Genomic DNA, 22203 nt, shown 5'->3' on the forward strand with positions numbered 1-22203 from the left:
TAAAGCAAAACTGACAAACAGTTATCTCACTCCTTCCTGGGAAAACCAGCTGGGTGTGGTGTCAGTGCAGGAATTTGGGGCTCCATTGTTAGAAAAACTTTCCATAATAATAGATTTTATGAAATTAGGAAATGCATTTTCTTTGGGGGATTCATTTTAAAATGACCCATTTACATCTGGGTATTACACAAGGAGAACAAAACATCCTAGTATGAACATTCCTGTGCTTTTATGTTTTAATATGAAGATATTCTGTATTTGTCTTTAGCCCACCTTACTCCGACGCCCTCTAGTAAAAACCATTGGAACCAGTGGTGTCCAAACTTTTTCTGGGAGCCAAAACTGGACAATTTAAACAACTGGCGGACCACAAAATCCATCATATTAAAACTGCTAAAATTATCTTATACTGATAAGATAATTTTCACTGATAAGATAATTTGTTGAGTATCGTCTACTCAACAAAAACTACATTTCTATGACATAAAAAATCTAAAACATAAAAAGGTCCTTGGTCTTTTGCCATATTCAAAGAAAAACAGACAATTTCCACATTTTTGGGTCATCAGTTGTTTTCTAGTTTGTTGGCCAAGTTTTTACTACTCTTGACTTCTGGTCAAGGGCCAAAAAACATCATTTCAAGGGCCACAAATGACCCCCAGGCCACATTTTTGACACGTCTAATCTAAAGTAATGTCTAAAAACGTTTCTTTGTTTTCGGGTCAGGCAAGATCTTAAGTGATAGCTACAGATTTTTAACTGCTTTTGTTCCAAATTGAATCAACTTATTTCCATATAAAGTATGTATCTTAGTGAGTGAATGCAAACCAAAACACATTCGCTCAGCATTTTACTCCATTAAAGGTGTTTACAGACAGATCCTATAGAGTATGGCTGTAAATATATGAGACGCAAACCGAAATGCAAAAAAAACCAAACAGGTTAATACTATAAATATTGCTACATCTTACAGCTTGGGTTGCTAGGTAACAGGCAGGACTCCAATGAGGTTGCTAGGTAACAGCAGTGCCCATCAATTGTGACTTAACAATCATGAGAGTTTTGAAACGGCTTCATTTCCAGACACCAAAAAACCTTAACTGTGTTTTTTAAGCTATTAGCTTGTTTTTCGAAGCAAGACAAAACATCTGAAATGCAAATTTTGCATAAAAAGACCCCTTTAAAACTTTCTTGTGTCATATGTTGAGACATAATAAATCAATGTAGAGTTGCTACAAAATAAATATCAGGAATGAGAGTTGAAACAATTACTTCTTGTTACTGAGTATGCTAATGTTAGCATTAGCATGTTTTATTAAAGCTTAAACTGTCTTCACAACCAAATCAGTCACCTACTTGACAATTTATTATCTGGACTTAGGCACAGGTTTTTGCTAATACTTTACATTATTTAAATGTTTCTAAAACTTGACTTGAAATAAAAAATAAACCTGATTAATGAAAGGAAATTTTCCCCCAGGAGGATTCAGCTCAATTATATTTAGTTTAAGGTAAAGTGTCAACAACACACACACACACACACACACACACACACACACACACACACATCCTCCGTTTTCCTGTGTCAACACTGTCAGCAGTAAAATTAGGCAAAAAATTTTCTCTTTGTTTTTACACTTGCAAACTGTTTCCTGAAGCTGTTAGGGACTCTGAAAAATGACTGACGACTTCCTGTGTGTGCTAACAATGTAAGGCGTTCAGCCTTGACAATATACCGCGGACCGACTCTGAACTCCAGAACCTGGGTCTGCCTGACATTGCAGGTTCTCCAGAATGACCCACAAAACAACCCTCAAATCTCTGCACGCTTCTGACCAGGCAGAACAGAGAAAAGTGAAACTTTCCCTTTAAATTCCTTGCGGTGTGACTTTCCTGCCCTGGCTGTTGGTTTGGGCCTAAGACTTCCTGTTCCCAGTGTCGCTGCCAGCTGGTACAAATTTGCGCCGCAGCTCTGTGCTAACACGCCAGCTCCCCGCTGACACACATCACAGCCGTGAGAATGTGAGCGTCCGTCAGGCTCAGATTCCCAGGCTGACCTCCGTGGCGCTCCGGGGCTCTTGATAGGTCTTGAGGCTCGTTGGTTAATCGACTGCATGATTGATTGGTGGCAGAGAAACGCTGGTTTCTCTCAGGGCGCATTGAGCCAACTTCAGGCTTTACAGGCTCTGATTTACACCAGTAAAAATACCAAATAACTGGCAATTTTATCATGACTTCATAGAGCGTTAGCTTATGATTAAAATGTTTTAATAGATGGTCAAAGGCTTTTTCAAATTAACATGTTTTCTAATAAAGAACAGTGTGATTTTTTACTTGATTATTGAATCTTGCAATTACACGCACTTAATATAATTTTTATAATGTTTTTCAATGCAAAAACACAAAATCTTACACTGTGGTTGCTAGGTGACGGACAGAGTTCCACTGTGGTTGCTAGGTAACGGACAGAGTTCCACTGTGGTTACTAGGTGACGGTTTGGGCTTTGCTGGGGTTAGGTCAAAGTGCAGTGTCCGCTGATTTGTGACGTTACATCCAACAGGTTTTTGAAACGGGTCATTTCCAGACACCAAAAAACATGAACTTACTGCCAAAAAACAACTGGGTGTTTTTAAAAGCGCCTAGTCTGTTTTTAGTAGCAGCAGAAACACAAATGGAAGAACAAAAATAAGCAAAATGTGAATTTTTCATAATAGATCCCCTTTAACATGCATTAATGCCTTCAGTCTTCCTTATCTCTGCTCTGTTTGCTTAACACTACACGAAAGCTCTGTGATGGTGTTAAAATTCATATTTTTATCTTGACTGAAGCATTTTATGTTCACAGAACAAACAGTTAATTAAACATGTGTTTTTGCTGTTACTGAGTGAGCAGATTTACTGTGAAATCGAAGGCGTGTTTTGTTGGTAACACTCCGGTGAAGTGCAGCTGCATTTTAACACAAAGCTGAAAATGAGATGGATATTTCTGCGCTGCGGTTTTCTGATTAATAACACAGATTTTCAAAGCAGACGGTTCTCATCCAACGCTGCGCTCTGATTGGTTCACCACCGACGGCCCATTCCTATCTGAGCGCCAGACCTGTCCAGAACAGGAGAAGAATCACCTGAGAAGCTCCTGTTCCACATCCTGCGTGTCACCAGATCTCCTTTGGGTCTCTGGATGGGTCCCGGTCCCGACGCCTGCTGGCTCAGAGTCTCGTTCAGAGCCTGAGCGTACAGCATCACGCCGTCGTAGAAATCTGCCGCTATCAGGTTGTACTGACAGGGAAACACAGACGCGTCACGTCAACAGGAAATGTCTGCCTGACGTCATCCTGCCACGATGGATGTACTTACCAGAGAGTCTTCGATGGTGAAGTTGAAACTTTCTTTTGCGTCTCTTTTCAGATCTTCAACAAACTTGAAATATTCTTGGTTCTGAGGCTCCATGTAGGTCAGCACCTTCACACTCTGACAGGAGACGGTAAAAACAGTGAATTCACCTGTAAGACTGAACTTCTTCAGAGAAACGAGCAGAGTGACCTCTCACCCTGAAGGCCATTTTGGCTGCGTGGTCGTCCTCGTCTCCTCGGTACCAGGGCCTGGCGGCAGAGTTGGGAAGTAATGAGTTACATTTACTCAATTACATTTACTTCAGTAAACTTTCTTATTAAATCTACTTTTTGGAGTATTTTTACTGCGTATTTTTACTTGACTAAATTTATTCTGACGTATGGCTTCCAGAAAACTCATTTTCATTTTGGGCCAAATCAAGATCATAAATGCTCTTAAAGGGCCAGAATGTACTGATAAAACCAGCCAGCAAACTGCTAAAAATAGTAATGAATTCTTAAAGTTAAATAATATTTAACATCTTTTCAGTGCCACCAGAATTTCACGATTGTTTTTGTGATTATTTGCAATAAAAATCAAAGTGTTTGTTGTACCAATTTGGAAATATTTGCACTTATTTATGATGGTAAATGCGACTTTTTATTACTTGCTGTATAGGTCATGGGCCATAATCTGACATCATTTAAAGCTGAGGCAGATGTTTAGTACAAGTAAGAAAGTTTTTGACAATTTTTGAGAAAAATCTGCAATAAACAGCCAGTTAAGTGCTGGCGCAAAAAAGTGTGGGGATTTGTTGATTTTGTGTGAATTTCCACAATAATTCGCAAGAAACTGGAAGGACTGATTGATATAATATGGCAGTAAACAGGTAAAAACTGCATTGATTTGATTGATAACATAACACTTAAGCACACTTACTGTTTAGTCTAGAATCTAGAGGGCCACATAAAAAAACTGTGGCGGGCCAGATTTGGCCCACGGGCCTCGAGTTTTCTTAGTGGATAGAAAATTTCTGGATTTTCTACCAATTGAAAGAGGAACAAACATGTTTTAACCAAAAATTCAAATAGGTTTAACAAAAACCCGTAGTTTTTGATAAATTTCCATAAGTTTTTTGTTGAAAGAAACTTATTGTAAAAATTTTCTTTTGCCTGATTTTCTTTTTTGCTAGTTAAATGAATTATTGTCCTTTTCATCCTTAAAATATCAAAATTTCCACTTAACTGTATATTTTGGTCTGTCTGATGATGTAATTTTTAAATATTAAATGATTGATAATTTGATCAGTTACTTTTTAATCTTACTTGAGTATTTTCTACCCACCTCTGCACGTCGTTTTGTCCGCCACTCAGACTCTCAGCAAAAAGGTCAATGAAGAGGAAGACAAAGTCCTCCAGGTCCACCCGGTCCTTCCAGAACTGGACCATCAGGTTCCGTAAGATGTCCCGCGGACAGCAGACGTACACCACTGCCAGAGACAGGAGACCGACTTCATTACAACAAGCAGAGGGCAGATTATTTTTATTATGAAGGAAACAAACAGAAACCAGCAATGAGACGTTGATGCTTTATGGGAGAAAACCAACTTGGAAACATTTGATTTTTCATTTTCACTGCAAAAACCCAAAATCTCACCAAATATTTTGTCTAGTTCTGAGTGTAAATACATTAGAACACTTTAAATAAGACAAAACTAACTTACAATTAACTTTTCAGGAAGATGTAGGAGTTAGTTTTTAAAACAATTCTTTAATATTAACAAAACAGAGCTGGATCCACTGGCATGTTATTATGACGCAATATTAAGATCAGGTAAGGAAAAACAAAAGAAATAAAAAAATAAATTATGAGAATAAAAACATAATATTACAAGAATAAAGTTGTAATATTACAAGAATGAGTTGAGTTAATTTTGACTTTACTGAATGTAATAAAAGAATAAATAAATAAAATAAATTTAAAACAAAGCAAACAAAAGAAGAACAGCAGTAAAGTATATTTACACGTTCAAATGAGGGGGTAAAGTTATAAATATATTTTTACACTCATTTACAGCATCATCCAATAAAGAGAAGAAAGTCATAGCAGCAGACACAGTCGCTAATAATTTCAAAGTCCTGCTATTGATAATAATTTGATGTTGATGAGTTAACAGATTATTTCCTTATTTGTAAAACAAATATCAAAATATAACTTCACAAGATGCTCAACATTCCTCATTTTGGTGATTTTATACATTATTCCCTTTTATAACATGGGAAAATGTCTAATGAGTGAAATAATCAATATTTAAAACTGGAACTTTAAAAAAAATCAATTTTAATGAATTATTTATGCAAAGCAAACTCCTATATTTTGGTAAAAGTTGTCTGTTTTGTCTTATTTTAAGTGTACTAAGATCTCTGCACTACAAACAGACCAGTAATGCTTGGTAGGATTTTGTGTTTTTGCAGTGTTTTGTTTCTTTTAATCATCTTCAACGTTAAACTCGACTATGTCTGCATGTACTTGTTGCTGAATCCTTGAAGCTGGATTTGACTCAACTTTCTGTCCTTTTGTGTCTTTTGATTTGGGTCTTTGTTTATCTCCTTAATGTGACTTTTATTTGTCACGGCCACTTTAACTCCTTTAGCTTTTGGAAGAGGTTGTGTTCATACGTTAAATGCGACTCTCTCTCTCTCTCTCTGTGATGATTTTGTTGTTTTCTTCCACTCTGAAGCCGCTCTGATCTCGTTTGGTCGTTTTCTCACATTGCACTCGTCTAACGTCATTGTGCCATTCTCAGAGTGCTTCAGGGTCCAGTTGGACTCCAGCAGATTGTGAACCAGGCACGGCTCAGGGCTCGTGACCTCAGCTCTCCGTTTCCATGGCGATAATCAAAGAACCCCCTCTAACGAGCTCAGCGGCTAGACAGGACACACTCGTTAGGATCGTTATGAACAGTACTTCGGCAAAGGTGTCAACTCAGCCCTCGAGACAACAGAAATACTGAAATCAAATGCGTGTTGAGAGGAGCTAGTCGGATTATTTTCACAGATAATCTCAGTTTGTTCAGCAACAGGATGCAGGCTTGGGAATGTGACGTGTGAAACCTGAGTGTTCTTGGGCCAGATTCTTGTTCTTTTGTCCTCCATGTTTCTGCTTTGCAACAGAGCTGAAGAAAGAACTGTTGTTTAAAAGGGATCTATTCTTCAAAATTATAATTTTGCATGTTTTTGTACTTACATTCGTGTCCCTACTGCTACTAAAAGCAGCTAAAAGCGCTTAAAAAGAAACGCCCAGAGATTTTTTTGGCGATAGTTAATGTTTTTTGGTGTCTGGAAAATGAGCTGTTTCACAGTCACATTCCATGGGCAACACGCCGTTACCTAGCAACCCCAGCCCCGTAACCTAGCAACGCAAATGGAGCTGCAGCATGTTTGGTCAGCTGGTTTTACCACCTTATGTGCTGCATAATGGCTGTTGGAACAGACAAGAGTTTTGTTGCTGACTTACCATTCAGAAATCACATGGTGCAACCTTGTTGGTTGTGCAGGAGGCTCTACTTCTGCTTTTCAAAGATGTATGGTTATATAATTTCTCATCTGTTTGCAGTCATTTTCACGTGTGAGTGTAAACATTGAGTTGGGGGACGTGGCCTGCATCAGCTTATTTGGATTTAAAGTGACAGGACGCCCTAAAACAGCTCAAACTAGGCAGAACTAAAATCTCATTATTAAAGATTTTGTGCAAAAGATGCAATGAACATGTTTTATAGAGTTTATAGATCTATCCTAACCTGTTCAAGGATGCACAATGGGTCGCCTTTATGCCACTAGAATAAAGTCTGACTCTTTGAAAGAAAGATCTGGAATGGTTAAAAACATTAGCACCATACTCTAGATTGTTTTTCCCCAGATAATAAAATATTAAAGTTGCATGAGAACAAGTGAAAGCATCCTTCCTGCACCCTCCAGTCGAACCACATTCTGTTTAAATCTGGAGCAGACTGAAAATATCAGCCTCCCCAGTGTCACTCAAAGTCCTCCACAGAAAGAAAAATGTCCCTCCCCAGCCCGCGCCGCTCGGTCCCCCGAGGTGGACCCAAAACTGCGGGCAGCAACTTTCACATGTGAAACCCAGAAAGTTCCACCATGTTTGTCTTTCATAAACTGTTTTTAATAAAACTCTGAAAAAAAATACAAAAAGGCAGAGCGAGAAACTTTTCACTGACACACAAACACATGTTCTCTGTTTCCATGACTTCAGAGGACATTAATCCAACTGACACCTATTTCAGAAAACTTACTCCAGTTGTTGCCATAGCAACCGCTCAGCTAACCCTTTCCTCAACCTCAGCCGAACCATAAACGTCTTAACTTTAACACGTTTTGATATACGATACGTGGAACTGAAGACACTTCCCCATAATCTGACTGTGTAAACAGATTTGCATGAATTATGTCTGCCAAGCGCGCAGACACACACCGAGGGGTGATTACTTTGAGGACGTCCAGCATTGCCGGGGGCAGCAGCTGGTGTCGCTTAGAGAGAGGAGCAGTTACCGACCGAGCCCGTGATGATGTCATCCCAAACACCAAACTGCACCCGGTACGCCTCGGACCTGCTGGGGTCCAAACCTGACGCTTACCAACACTGATGTCGCTGACACCTGAACAGGATATCTGTGCAGAAACTTTATGGAGTCCACACAACTAGCAGCAGATTTACAGGGAAAATGTCACAGAAAGGAATAAAGTTTTAAATTACGTCACAAAATGTAACACACCAAGCTTCATGCTAGGGAAAATTAAAGAGCAGATGACGAAATCATCGCCACTGCAAAGCCACAATATCTTATGTTCTTTTGGTCTAGTTTTCACCTCAAATATCTTCAAATTCGACAAAACTACAAGTAACTTTTAAGCAAGATAAAGGAGCTTGTTTAAAACAAATAATTCTGTAATACTGGTAAAAAATACTAGCTCCGCTGGCAGATTTTTTTCACTTTTTTCACAACCAACTGGCATGGCATCGTTACCTAGCAACCCCAGCCAAGCCCAGCCCGTTACCTGGCAACCAGTTCTAGTTCCACTGGCAGATTATTAGAAAAAATTCTTCTTATAAGTAAAATAATCTGCCAGGGGAAGTAGAACTTTATTTTCAATATTAAGGAATTACTGAAAACAAGTTCTTGCTCAAGTTACTTAAAGTTACTTTTGTTTTTCTTCAAGTATACTGAGAAATTTGCACTAGAAACTAAATCAAAAATACTTCGTAAGATTTGTTTTTACAGTGTATCAGTGTGTAAAGGGTTATATACAACTACGTATCAGGGTCATTGTAGCTAGAAAAAAAGTACATTTCCATTAAAATCTTGAAAATGTTGAGACTAATCTCAGAAAACACCTAGAAAGAAAACTTGGAAATTTCTTATTTTCAAAAGTCAAAGATTTTCAACTGGAAAGAGATGCTGTGGTATTAAAGAGACTCTTCAGGCATAAAAATGATTCAGTGGCCCAAAGTTCCTCCACAGTGATGTGAAAAACTCATTACAGTCGTCACCAACACATAACGGCAGACGTCGCTGCCAAAAGTGGCACAACCAGTTATTAGGTTTAGCGGGAAAATGGCCAGGTTGTTTCACACCAACACCTTCACAGCACCACAAGTTAATGGACCAAGATGTTTCCTAAACACCACATGACTTTTAAAAGCAGGGCTGCTATTTTTCACACGAAATCTGACAAAGCACAAGACCAACTGGAAGTGATCTTGTTTACCTAAGAAATTTCAGTTTTACTTGGAAAAGATTACAAAGTTGGGAAAAGAAGCATCTGTAGCATATTCCACTCCTTAAAACTCATTGCCTGATTTCTTGACTGATTAAGTAACAAAGCATACATAGTCGTAGAAATATCAGCCATGCTAGTTATGCTAATTAGCTTAATGAATACGACCAACAGGAGAATAAATGCTACAAATGTTGTTGGGTTTTTGTGCCTCTCATGCTAACAATGTTACTAGAAGACCTCTGATATCCACCTAGTGGTCGAAATGTGAACTACAAGTGATTCATGGAAGCCAGTGTGAAATGTGGTGACTGCATTAGATTTTCCTGCTAAACTCTGATAAAACTGAGCATATTCTGAAATAAAGCAAATATTTATGTTTGCTAGTCTTTTCTATATATTATATATTAAAATAGACAACATGTGACCAAAATTCAAAGAACTATTTCTAATTTTGAGTTTGAAGCTTTTTAGCGACACCAGGCAACAAACAAATTAAGAAATGTATAATTGTGCATGTATCTTAATAATGCAACTTTGAATCAAATGATTTCTTCTGATTACAAAAAATAACATACAAAGAAATGATTATTTACATACATTAATAACCTACAATTTTGGATAGAAGTTTTTAGGATGGTACAGTAAAGGGAACATTCAGTATTTAGCTTTATTTCAATCGCCGCAGGATGAAAACAAACGGTTATTAAAAAATGTGTTGAAATTTAATTTGTAAGACTGATTTTATATTGTGGAAAAAATAACTGGTAGCTCATGGAACTGCAGCAAAGGAATGTTGCTGTATTTAACAACAGCACATAATTGTTAGGTGGCAATAGAAAGATATGTTTGACTTTTACAAATAAAACTGAGGTTTCCAGGTTTTGTCATATATAGTTCTTTTTTTTTATCTGGCTTTGACTAGACCACTCTAATACATAAATATGTAGGTAGGTAGATCGCTGTAGGTAGATCTCTGCCCAACTCAACTCTTCTGCAACCAATCCTGTTTTTTCCCAGGACTGATTTGTGTTTTCTGTAGATGGACCACCACAGCCTGATGCTGCCACCACCATGCTCCACCATAGTGAATTGTAGTTCAATGTGCTCATCTTCCAGATGTTTTTGGGGTCTCTTATGGCTTTTCTCTGCCACGTCTAGCCGTCCTGGGAACAAATTCTCTGCTTTGTGTAACCAGGAATATTTGGACGATTATCAAAGAATTTCAAGGACAAAAACATTTGATGCTGAAAGGTCCAACCCCGATAAAGAGAAAGGAAACTAAGCGTAGCTGCTCTCTGACTTAACAGGAATCAGATGATCAGGTTTCAAGTTGGAATAAGTATTTACAGTCGAGGCGTGCGATTATATGTGATACCTTAACTTGTGCAGTTACTTCACTCCGTGACGGCAGCGGCATGTTTCACATTAAATAAGCACAAAAAGAACCAAAGGGACAGATTACTTACAGGTGTGTGCAACAAATGCACTCACATTAGTCTTTCCAACCGAGGGGGGGAAAAAAATCTCTCAACTGATTCTGTTTCTAAGCTGAAGCCCCACACAGAGGACCAGACTGTCCTGACGATGCAGGAATGTCCTTACGATGCAGGAATGTCGTCACTCCCGAGGCCCTAAACCGAAATGACTGCCAATAAATGTAGGATGTAAAACAAAACAAAAAAAGCACACAAACTCAATTGGAGACAAAGATATAAAACCGAGGTCAGTCATTAACCAGTACGGAGAAAAATCAAGCAATAATTAACCTTCATTTAACGACATCAAGGGAGGGAGAGAGCTCTAAAACGAGGGAGGATGAGGAAAGAAACGGGAAAGAGCGCATGGGAGTGAAGAGGAATCAAAACAGGGAAGTCAGAGCAGCTGAAGTGTTGGACCTCGATTGATCATCCAAACATGACGGATGACGGGCCATAAAGAAGAAGGGAAGAACTACGGAAAGCTAGAAGGACATACAGCTTGATTTTTATCTCAGCATCTGATTGAATTTATTAAGTGAAAAAAGACAAAACTAACTTACAAGTAACATTTTCACAAGATGCAGGGATTGTTTCAAGTCAATAATTCTTTAATATTGATTTTAAAAAGTACTAGTTCCGCTGGCAGATTATTTGAATTGTAACATGGAAAGAAATTTCATGTTATAAGTGAAAAACGTCTGCCAGTGAAACTGTTTTACCAATTTTTAAGGATTTTTTCCCCGCAAAAAGCTCCTAAAGCTTGGGGAAAAAAAGATAGTTGTGAGTTTTGTCTTATTTCAAATGTAGTTATTTGCACTGGAAACTATACTTTTTTTTCCTCACTTTTTAAAAAAAAAAAAAAAAAGACAAATGACAGAAAATAAACTTAAAAACTACCTTGTATTTAAATAATTTCTTCTGTGGGTTGAACTAAAATTCAAAGTCAACTTAAATAGAAGCCGTAGAACACATGGCACCAACTAACAAAAAACGTGCTGTCTGGGTTGCTAGGTGACGGGCAGAGTTCCGCTGTGGTTGCTAGGTAACGGGTTGGGTTTTCCTGGGGTTACTAGGTCAAGTGCACTGCCTGCTGATTTGTGACGCTATTCGCCTGATTTTTGAAATATCTTGTTTCCAGACACCAAAAAACATTAATTAACTGCCAAAACACAAGTTGGTGTTTTTATTAAGCACTTAGTCTTTTTTTTCAAGCAGCAGAAACCCAAATGGAAGTACAAAAATGTGCAAATTGTGAATTTTGCGTAATACATCCCCTTTAATGTATTTATAATCTTGTGCAAAACAGGCTTAAGTGGATAAATGAGAAATCAGAAGAATTTTTCTGAATTTTTTCATCTAATTAATTGATTAATCTTCAAAAAAATTGGAAGAATTAATTTGTAAAAGCAATAAAAGGTTGAAACATCCTACTTTTTATAGGCCCTGTATAGAAATCAATAATGAATTCTGCGCTCGGTCATAACTGTGGATCTCCAAGACAGCAAATCAATAAATGAAATGAAGTGGAGAAATGAAGAGTCAGCTCCAAGACTCGAGCAAACAGTGAAAGCAGCTGTAGGGTCAAAGTTCAGATGCCTTCGACTGATCACTGGAGATAAAGCAGGAAGAGAGGGGAAAGGAAGCTGACCTCTGCCGTTGTCTCTGATCTTTTGCACCGCCAGCTTGTAGTTGATGTCGGTCTCCAGCGAGTAGTCGTAGGCGGTGATGTTCTGGTCCCTCAGCATTTCGTACACGCCCTCCACGGTGAAGTAGTACGGCCTGTCGGAGTTGCTGTCCTTGTTGTTGTCGGTGTAGACCAGCATGACGTGCCGCATCCAATCAAACTCCTGCTGGAACTTCAAGCTGAACTCACCCAGCTTTGCGTGAGTCGGGCCCGTGTTGGTGACCGCCGCGTAAAACTTGAAGCCTATGGCGCGGGCACCGGCGGTCACCATGGGAACATCCCAGTGGGTGGTGAAGCGAGCGACCGGCGAGGAAGAGAATTCACATCCAGGCCCGATGAAAGCCCAGGGATCGTGGGCTAATTTCAGGTCGACGGCCACCAGAGGCGCCATGGAGTCGGAGCAGTAGCCGTCAGTGTTCTCCGAGTTGCCGTTGACCAGATGCAGCTTCAGGCCCGGGAGCAGCCAGGGGTCACAGTTCACCTGTGAGATGGCCTGGTAGAGGGCAGGCGCCACCCGGAGCCACGACCAGGGATACTCTGTGTTGGTCTTTGGCAAGATGGCTGCGATGGTGACCGTCTGGCGGCCATCGGTCGCGTTGCCATTGGGGAAGACGCAGTCATCTGATTGGATGAGGGGAAGGAAGAGGATGAGCAGGAGGCAGAGCCGTGGCTGCATGACGAAGATGAGTTTGGTCGCCTGACAGACAATCTGCAGGGAGAAGAAAACACTTTGATAAACATCCACGATGTGGAGAAACATTTGGATAATTTACTTAAAATGATCTGTTTTGAGTTACTGCGGGAAATGATTAATTTAAATAATTAAGTAATCGATTCATTGTCAACTATCGCATACAGATGCAAAAAACAAATTCATTGTCTGAAAAAAATAAAGTCCAAACTGTTTTAAAATTAGAAACATTTTGTATTTAAAATAATATTTTTGGAAAAACTTCTAAAACTGGAGGAAAAAATTGGCGTGAAAATTTTACTTGACTTGGAAATCTTGTCTTTTTTTTAAACCACCCTCGACGCTGGTTGAGGATCAGATGGGTTTTAGTTATACTGGTTACGCTGGTATTATATACCAATATATATTGTTCTGCTTTATTTAAATGACGGTGAGGACTTGGAATTATTGTGGAATTGGGTTTTTATTAATTATTATTACTACTATTTGCCTGTTTTCATTGGGAATTTTGGTACATTTGTGTATTTGTAACGAAAACCTTTCAATAAATATATGAACACAAAAAAACTTTCATCTGTAAACACCTGCTTCACCTGGGTCAAATTCTGCAGTAAAAAAAACAAAACTCCTACACCTCCATTTACTTCACAATGGCTTAATACTGTAAGATCATGTTAAAGATAGAAAATTTTTTATTAACAGTGAAAGATAGTTCAGCAAAATTTACTTACAAGTGGGCACCTTTTGTGACAAACATAAAATCTCTGCCTTTATAATGCATAGATTGATGTGACTGACTCATCATGTCATGTGACTCAAATTTACAGAATAAATGGGTAGAATGTTGTAATGTTGTTGCCTTTTAGCTTCTCAATGCCGTTCGACCCTCTCTCCCGTTTTTTTTGTTTTTTTGTTAATGTATTCTTTTTTTATGTATTTATACTTATTTTGTCTCGTTTTTATGTCAGTACGGTGATTTATGTTCGTTATGGGGAAAAAATAAAAAATCGGAGAAGTCATGTAAGTTTTGCAAAATGTATGTAATATCAATGTATGTATGATCTCCTGATAAACAAATAAAAAACAAAACAAAAAAACCAAAAACAAAACAAAACAAAAGCTCTTATTAAATTAAATTTAGTATCCAGTTATTCTTCGGTTAATCCCAAAAAATTACTAGCAGATTAGCCTTAAACTGTACTGATGTTAAGTCAAGCAGAAAAGTTTCTCATAAGCTGCAGATGCAACGTTTGCTACAAATAAGAGTTCACTAAAGCACTGCTGTTACTGCAATTTTAAGCAATAAAATGTTTATTTTATTAAATTATTTGTTTATTTTCATGTTTTATGTATTTCTAATATTGTAAAAAATCAGCAGTGTGAGATTTTTTTTTCATTTGATTAATCGATTAGTCATCAGAATAATCAATACTAAAATAATCATTAGTTGTAGCCCTAAAATAACAGCACCTTGTTTACATGCTGATTTAATGCATCTGGGTTTTCGGGTGCAGAACGTCTCACATTAATGATGCAGAAAAATGTGTTTCAGGTCAGGAATTGATTCAGAAACCCTTTAGTAAGTGATGCATTAATAAAATCCGACACAACCGTTCAGACTGCAGACGCTTTGACAAGAATCCGATTTGTTTCTGATTTGGTACAACATGTGGAAGTGGAACAGATCAGAATAGTTCAGACTGCCGTGAAAAAGTTACGTTCAGCTGCTGTGTGAGCAAAGCGTTTGTGTTGATCTAATACACAAAATCCCAATAAAATGAAAGGGTGTGAATACTTTTGTCTGCCTGCTAACTGTGTTTTTAGTAAATAAACTTGTTTTAGTGTTAAACAGGCAGTCAGGCGAAACCGAAACCAGCTAAACTCTCCGTAGATCAAATTAGGAAACTTTCCCTTTGCTGTTAAATTAAATCCAGAGTGATCCTCTTTTCTGAATGAAGTGAACATATCAAAACTAATGGATCCTGTTGAGGAACTGTTGCGGCATGTGAAACCTCAGCCAAGGTTTCCATGTGGGATCCATAAACTGTTACCCATTAGCTCCATGTGGGCCCCATGTGTGCTTGAGGGTCCACAGATATGGAAGTAATGTGTGCAACTGAGCTGTTATGAGCTAATTGCAGGTTAAACAGAAGGAGCCGAGCCTGTTTACCGTTTGAGTAATGAGTAAACGCTTTCTGACGAACAGAGACGGTGAAGATCTGATGCGCCGCTCTGTGAACCGGTGAACCGTTCAGACGGACGCCAGAATGAAACGCGGTAAACCTGAGCAACGAATACTACACGAAAACATTTACAGAAGGTTTTTTGAATGCTTCACAGTTTCATCTGTGACTCACTGAGGCTGCCGGTGCGTTTCAGGTCATGAAGTGATTCAGAACATGTTTAATAGGTGATGATGAACCACAGAAAACAACGCAAAGAGCATCTTCACTGGGGGAACTTAAACACTGAGGATAATTAATTACACATCTCATTTCTTTATCAGAAGGAACACTAAAGCAATAAATATGTGTGTGTGTTTGTGCTGTGGTGGATGTGTGTGTGCGCGCCACTGTTCTCATGCAAGCCTTCAGACTTATATAAGTCTTGCGAAACAGCAGCAGAGACTCAAACAGTCGCAGCAGATCAAACAGGACACAGCTGAGCCTGTTGTTCTGATTCATCTTTATGCATCTTCATCTTCAGATCAAATTAACGAGGAAGGAAACGGCAGAATCAACGTCTGCTAAGATAAACTTCAAAAAGAGAGAAAGAAGCTGCTTTTAATTTACAGAAGCTTTAATTGCGACCTCAAGTGAGTGAGATTAAAAATCACGTTAAGAGGATGAGATCTTTGTTATCTGGACGTAGTGATGGACCTGAACATTCAGAGCCACTTAAAGACGATTACAAAGTCGGTCTTCTATCACCTCAAGAACATTTCCAGGATTAAACAACCAATATCCCAACAAGATCTAGAGAAACTAATCCATATTTGTATAAGGGGTTCAAATGGAGCCAAAATTGACTCCATCACCAGTTTTTAAATCCAGTTTGTCAAAGAATTATTTTAAAATCAGGAATAGTCAACAAAGTTCCAACATTTTTGGTATTTAGGAGTGTTTTCCTTCCTGATAGTCTACTAAACTGTTTGTTTGGGGACCAAAGTTACAACACTTGTTACATTTTCATCTGCTTTCTCACTCCACTGTGTCAAACGATCCAAACTATTGAAAAACCTGTTCCCCTCCTTGCCTGTAGTGGCGCTGCACCAAGAACCACTGAAGGAAACGACATTAAAACCTCTGAGGAAAACATGCGCGCAACTTCCTTCTTCACAAAACGTAAACAAAAATGGATTGACATCAATTTTTAACGCTTGGAGGATTTCTCTTTTGCTGTTGCTAAAACACCACAAGTCATTTCTACTGCCAGAGCCAAACACACAGGTTTGTTTTGGTTGTGTTTACCCAGAATTCCTTGTGTTGTAGTCCACTTCCTGCATTTGGAGCGGTCTTCAGTCCGCTTGGCGTAAAAACACAAAATCTTACCAAGTATTTTTGTCTAGTCTCTAGTGAAAATACCTGAGCAAACTTGAAATAAGACAAAACTAACTTACAAATAACTTTTTAGTAAGACATGGGATCTTGTTTTATGTGAATAATTCCTTAATATTAATTAAGGAATTATCAATATTAATTAATAATTCCTTAATATTGATTAAGGAATTATTCACACAATTATTCACATAATCTGCCAGTGGATACTAGTTCCACTGGCAGATTATTTAACATATAACAAAACATTATCTGCCAATAGAACTGGAACTTTTTCATCAATATTAAGGAATTATTTACTTAAAACAAGCTCCTATATCTTGTCGAAAAGTTACTTTTAAGGTTGTTTTGTCTCATTTGAAGTGTGATAAGACATTTGCACTAGAAACTAGACCAAAAACACTCAGTAAGATTTTGTGTGTTTGCAGTGTATGCATTGTGTATGTATTCGAACCAAACTCCCAGGTTTCACTTTGTCGATCCGTTACGTATTCTCCAAACGAACCAGACTTTCAAGGCAAACAGACTAGAGTTTGTTTTAAGCGGATTAAACAGGGCTGGTGTGAATTCACCCTAAAATGCGTCGTACCTGAGGATTCACAGACTTACTAGCGGTTGGGACGCCAGCAAACATGAGAGTCACAAAGCTGGTCTGATCCAGAGCAGAAATCATATTTGTTTGAATTCTGTTAGAATTGCGGTTTTCCACATTACCAGTGATTGATGTGATGAATCGCAGGCAGACGGGGCAAACCACAGAGAGCTTTTATTTCCCTCCACAGGGTGCCGGTTTGTTAGCTCCTGGCGTTATGGCTCTCTGACATTTCTCTGACTGAAAAATTCACCGCATACATTGTTACTTTGTGATCTGAAATTTGAGCTGGAGACTTAAATAAAACTATTTTTGTCTTGGACCGGAGTTGTTTTATACATTAATACCAAACAGTCCCAAAAATAACATTTCAGCTGCATTTTTAGCTTCACTGTGCTTGTCTTTTTTTCTCTTTCAACATTTTGTTTGAGATAATAATCAGTTTTTGTAATGGAAGTGAGTAAAACTATCATGAGCTCTAAGTGGAAGAATGTAAATATTACACATGCCCTTAAAAACATACCAGCATATCAGCAATATATTATTACCACACAGTAATAAATGCAGTAATCTGTAATTAATGATGTCTGCAAACACCATAAATGGACACTTTTTATTTTCTTTAATTTTATGAGATATTTTTCAACTGTATGTTCAGTCAATTTATGGATTAATACAGAATTACTGTTTTGAAATAAAATTTAATTCAATGTGTGTTAAATTCAGCTGTGACAGTTCGTTTCATAAACTCAAACATAGTGATGACTGAGAGGCTCAGAGATACAAGCAGGAAGACTCACATTCACTCACAGTCAGTCATAAATTAACACTCATGTCTGTGGACTGAGGGAGGAAGCAGGAGTACCCAGAGAGGACCAACAGGAGGCCACACTGCAAAAATACTGAATATTACAGAGGAGTTCTGGTCCAGTTTCTAGTGTAAATATCTTAGTAGAGTGGAAATACAGCACAGCTAATTTACAAGTAACTTTTCAGCAAGATACAGCAGTTTGTCTTAATAATTCATGAATATTGATTTTTGATTATTTCACTTAACGAGATTCCTATGTTGCAATATCAAGGAATTATTTACTTAAAACAAACTCCTATATCTTGCTTAAAAGCTACTTATAAGTTAGTTTTCTCAAGTATACTAAGACATTTCCAATTGAAACTACACACATATACTCTGTAATATGTTGTATTTTTGCAGTGTGGGAAAAATAATAACAGATCAAACTAAAGCAACAAGACTAAAATGATTAATCTGTCTGTATTTTTGGCATGGCGATAAGGAATCAGAGTTTTATATTTTGGGTTTATTACAAGGTTTGGTTTTTATTTCCCACATCTTTATTATGTTGTGTCCTTTATTTTAGAGTTTTATCTTGCAAAAAAAATGTTTCTTATTTTACGCATATTTGCACCAGAAATCGAGAAAAGCACTTGGTCAGATTTTGTTTTATGCATTTTGACTAATTTAAATCCAAAGACACTGTAATATTTTTATCACTAATAATCATATTATTTGGTTTTGAATTTAATTCCTGAGCTTTAAGAAATCTTTAAGGAAAAATTAAAATGTTATCACCCTTCTCCGAATGTCTGATTGATTAATTGCTTCATCAGGATTAAACATGGCGACTTTCTGGGTTAACTTTAACTAGACCAATAACTGTAATTAATGGTAATTACCTTCAATGAACGTAAACATGTGATCCAGATCAAACTCAGCAGCTCTGAGTGGGTTCGGCTGCTTGAAATGACAGAGGATTCGTGAACTTCTAAAGCCAGTCGGTTCTTTTACCTGTTCAGATCCTCAGAGCTTCTCTTCCTGCAGCTTCATGTTTTCCAGCAGCCAGAAGAACCAGAACCAGAACCAGTAGAAGAGCAGCGTGATGTTTCCTCAGCAGCGCAGAAACTCAGGTTTTCAGCGGAGACACGCCGGAGCACCGAACCCCCAGCTGCTGCCGGCACTTTTCCGGTCCAATACAATCAGGAAAACAGAAAAAGGTCCCGGCGATGTCCCACCTTCCTCACGGCCACGCGCGCACATGCACGCTTTTTTTTTTTTTTCTTTCAAAGTGGGGGCACGTAAACAGGGCACGAGGGCAGATAGCGCTGAGTAAGCGTGCGTGTCCGAGTCCCACCCGTGGGTCTGCTGATTGGTTCCGAAGCTTTTCCCCCACGATTAGACCCGACTTCAGGCGGCGCAGCGGACGGTTCGGGTCCGGTTTAATGAGTCCAGCTGGTGTGGATGAGGTTAGTGGGGACAGCAGGAAACCCACGCAGTTGTGGAGCCCCCTGGTGATCAGCCGCGCTCCCGAACACAAACATTTCCTGGTGTGGGAATAATCTGTGCTCCCGAATCACACCCAGCAGACAAACAGGTCCAGATAAGACAGAACAGCCAATAAAGACATAAACACTGCTCATGATTAGTAAATCACCGGCTGAGGGATAAACTGAAGCGTTTATTCTAATATATTTAATTAAAGGTGGCCTATTATGCTTCAAATTAATATAGATCTATATTAAACATGTTCATTACATTATTTTATACAAAATCTAAAATTTTAGTCTGCTCATTTTGAGCTCCTGTCAGAATGAGCCGTTTCATGGCTCTGTCACTTTTATGCAAATTAACTGCTGCTGGCCACGCCCCCCAACGCAATGTTTACACTCCCATTTTATACATGTGAAAACAGCAGCAAATGTGGAACTGTCCACAACAAAACAGCCATAGCCGAGCGCATGCAGCGGTAAAACCAGCTGATCAAACGTCTAATGATGAAGTGGGAGGAGCTCCGCCTGGGTTGCTAGGTAACGGAGTAGTGCCCGCCCATTATGACGTCATAATCTGGAGGTTTCTTGAAATGGTACTTTTTCCAGATACCAAAAAACATTAACTAATTTCCAGAACAGCTGGATGTTTCTTTTTAGAGCTTTTTTTAAAAGACCCAAATAGAAGAACAAAAGTGTACAAAAGTGAATTTTGCACAATACTGCCACCCAATCAAATAAGAAAAATTATTTTACTAACGCAAATTTCACTGCATTCATGGTTAATCCTTTAAATCAGCAGGTATGAACTGATGCTTTGCTTAACCTGGGTTCGGGTCGGTCTCACGGGTTCGGCGGAGGTAAAGACACACTCTGTAGTCATGATGACGCTCCTCAGAGCTGCGGAGGAGCACTGATTGAAGGAGCTCCACTCTCAGCATGGATTTGAACTTGTGTCTTTATTTACTTCAGCAAAACTCACCGTTTTTACCAAATTCTGTAGCTTTCGGTGTACTTCTAAATCTGCTCCTTTGTCGTATCTTTTCGGTGTTGCTACTGCCTCTAGTGGCGTGGAGGTGGTAACACAACTAATATAATTACATTACTAAATCAGAATACCGCAAAGTCTTTATTATTTATTATTAATTTTTCATTCTCTTAAGAATGTAGAGCTAATTAAATGATCTAAACAAGACCTTAAAACTGGAACCACTGTTCTAGTTTCTCTCGATGGTCAGCCTGTTGAAACTGTGGCTAATTTTAAATACCTTGGGTCGTTCCTGGACAGTCAGCTCAAATTTGCTGAAAACACTGACTGTATTTTGAAGAACTGTTCTCAGAGACTCTACCTTTTAAGAAGACTTGGTGATCTTGTCTATGTCTTGAATTTTGGGGGGAAAAAAAATCATATTTTATTTATCACTACAGAAGGGTTCAGTGAGTGCGCATATGAAACTGGTGGGTTTGGTACCTCAGAAAAGGTTAAGAACCACTGTACTTTAGTATTACCAAATATTTTTGGTCTAGGTTCTAGTACAAATTTCTCAGTACACTTGAAATGAGACAAAACTAACTTATAAGTAACTTTTGATTATAAAAAGTCCATTGTAGATATTTTTCACTTAAAACATTGAAAAAAATCTGTCAGTGGAACCACTAATCATTTTTTAATCAATATTAATGAATTATTGACTTAAAGCAACTTTCTATATCTTGCTAAAAAGTTACTTGTAAGTCAGTTTTGTCTTATTTTAAGTGTATTTCAAATTATTTGCATTAAAACTACACTAAAACACTTTGGAGGATTTTGTGTTTTTGCAGTGAAGCAGCTTATTGCAACACTTTGATTGTTTAAATATTTTCAGAAAATTTTTTAAACAACCTCCCTCGTTTAAGATAACTGTACACTGCTCTGAACACGATCCGGTGTGGGAAAACCGACATGTTTGTTTTAATTTCTTAGATTGAGTTTCATCGAGACGGCTGACGCAGGACGCTAACATTCCTGATCACTTAAGGTTTAATGATTCAACAATCTTTTATTAAACTTTGACCTTCTTGGGCTGTCGGCTCCCTGCCAGTCAGAGGCTGTCCTGGAAGTCGGCGCTAAACAAAACACAAGAACACGTCTTCGCCTCGGTGATGTTCTGAATCTGCAAATCTTGACACCCACAACAATCAGGTTTATCCTGGACAGAATGTGGAGTCAACAAAAACTGTGTGTGTTTGTGTGTGTGTGTGTGTGTGCGCGTGTTGTTGATAAAGTTAATGTACAAGACAAACACACACGTATGCAGGACCCTCAGGGTGAATGCGTCTTTGAACAGGATACACCCGGTGGACCAGGAAGCCACTTAGTAACACACACACAAACTCTCCCTCCTCTGTACCTCTTCCTGGAAATGATCACCACCCACACACACACACACACACACACACACACACACATGTTAAAACACACATACACTCCCTGCCCTCCACTCATAACTCTCTTGTTAATGAAAAGACTCATTTGTGTATGTTTCTCTTGTCTGATGAGTGAAAGCATCGACTCCAGGCAAACACCGGGGGTCAAAGGAAATGCCTCCACTGGGTTTCATCAAATTAACGGTTCAGAAACCTGAAATTAAAGGTTCATTCCTTCCTGAAAGTCCTGTAGACTCGGTGCGATTGGGGATCAAAATGGCAACACTTGTTACATTTTCAGCCGCTGTGGTTCAATGCTTCAAATAAACCAAACTAATTGAAAAACCTGTTCCCCTCCTCGCCTGCGGGGGCGCTGCACAGTC

At 38.5% G+C, this 22203-nt stretch overlaps 1 protein-coding gene across 1 annotated transcript in view; it reads right to left on the bottom strand.

Annotated features, from left to right (window-relative positions):
* The window catches only part of npr1a (natriuretic peptide receptor 1a), a 44564-nt gene extending 25068 nt beyond the window's left edge, over nucleotides 1–19496 (bottom strand). The window contains exons 1-6 of the mRNA XM_015039559.1: nucleotides 18939–19496; nucleotides 12256–13000; nucleotides 4679–4823; nucleotides 3552–3603; nucleotides 3359–3472; nucleotides 3127–3280 (exon numbers count right to left, since the gene is read on the bottom strand). Of these exons, the coding sequence (XP_014895045.1) occupies nucleotides 3127–3280; nucleotides 3359–3472; nucleotides 3552–3603; nucleotides 4679–4823; nucleotides 12256–12967 (1177 nt within the window). The 5' untranslated portion in view covers nucleotides 12968–13000; nucleotides 18939–19496. The remainder of the gene's footprint in view (nucleotides 1–3126; nucleotides 3281–3358; nucleotides 3473–3551; nucleotides 3604–4678; nucleotides 4824–12255; nucleotides 13001–18938) is intronic.
* Nucleotides 19497–22203: the final 2707 nt, after the last annotated feature.

The sequence above is a fragment of the Poecilia latipinna genome, unplaced genomic scaffold (assembly GCF_001443285.1).
Source record: "Poecilia latipinna isolate Pla-1442-1.1 unplaced genomic scaffold, P_latipinna-1.0 Scaffold476, whole genome shotgun sequence".
NCBI classification, from domain to species: Eukaryota; Metazoa; Chordata; class Actinopteri; order Cyprinodontiformes; family Poeciliidae; genus Poecilia; species Poecilia latipinna.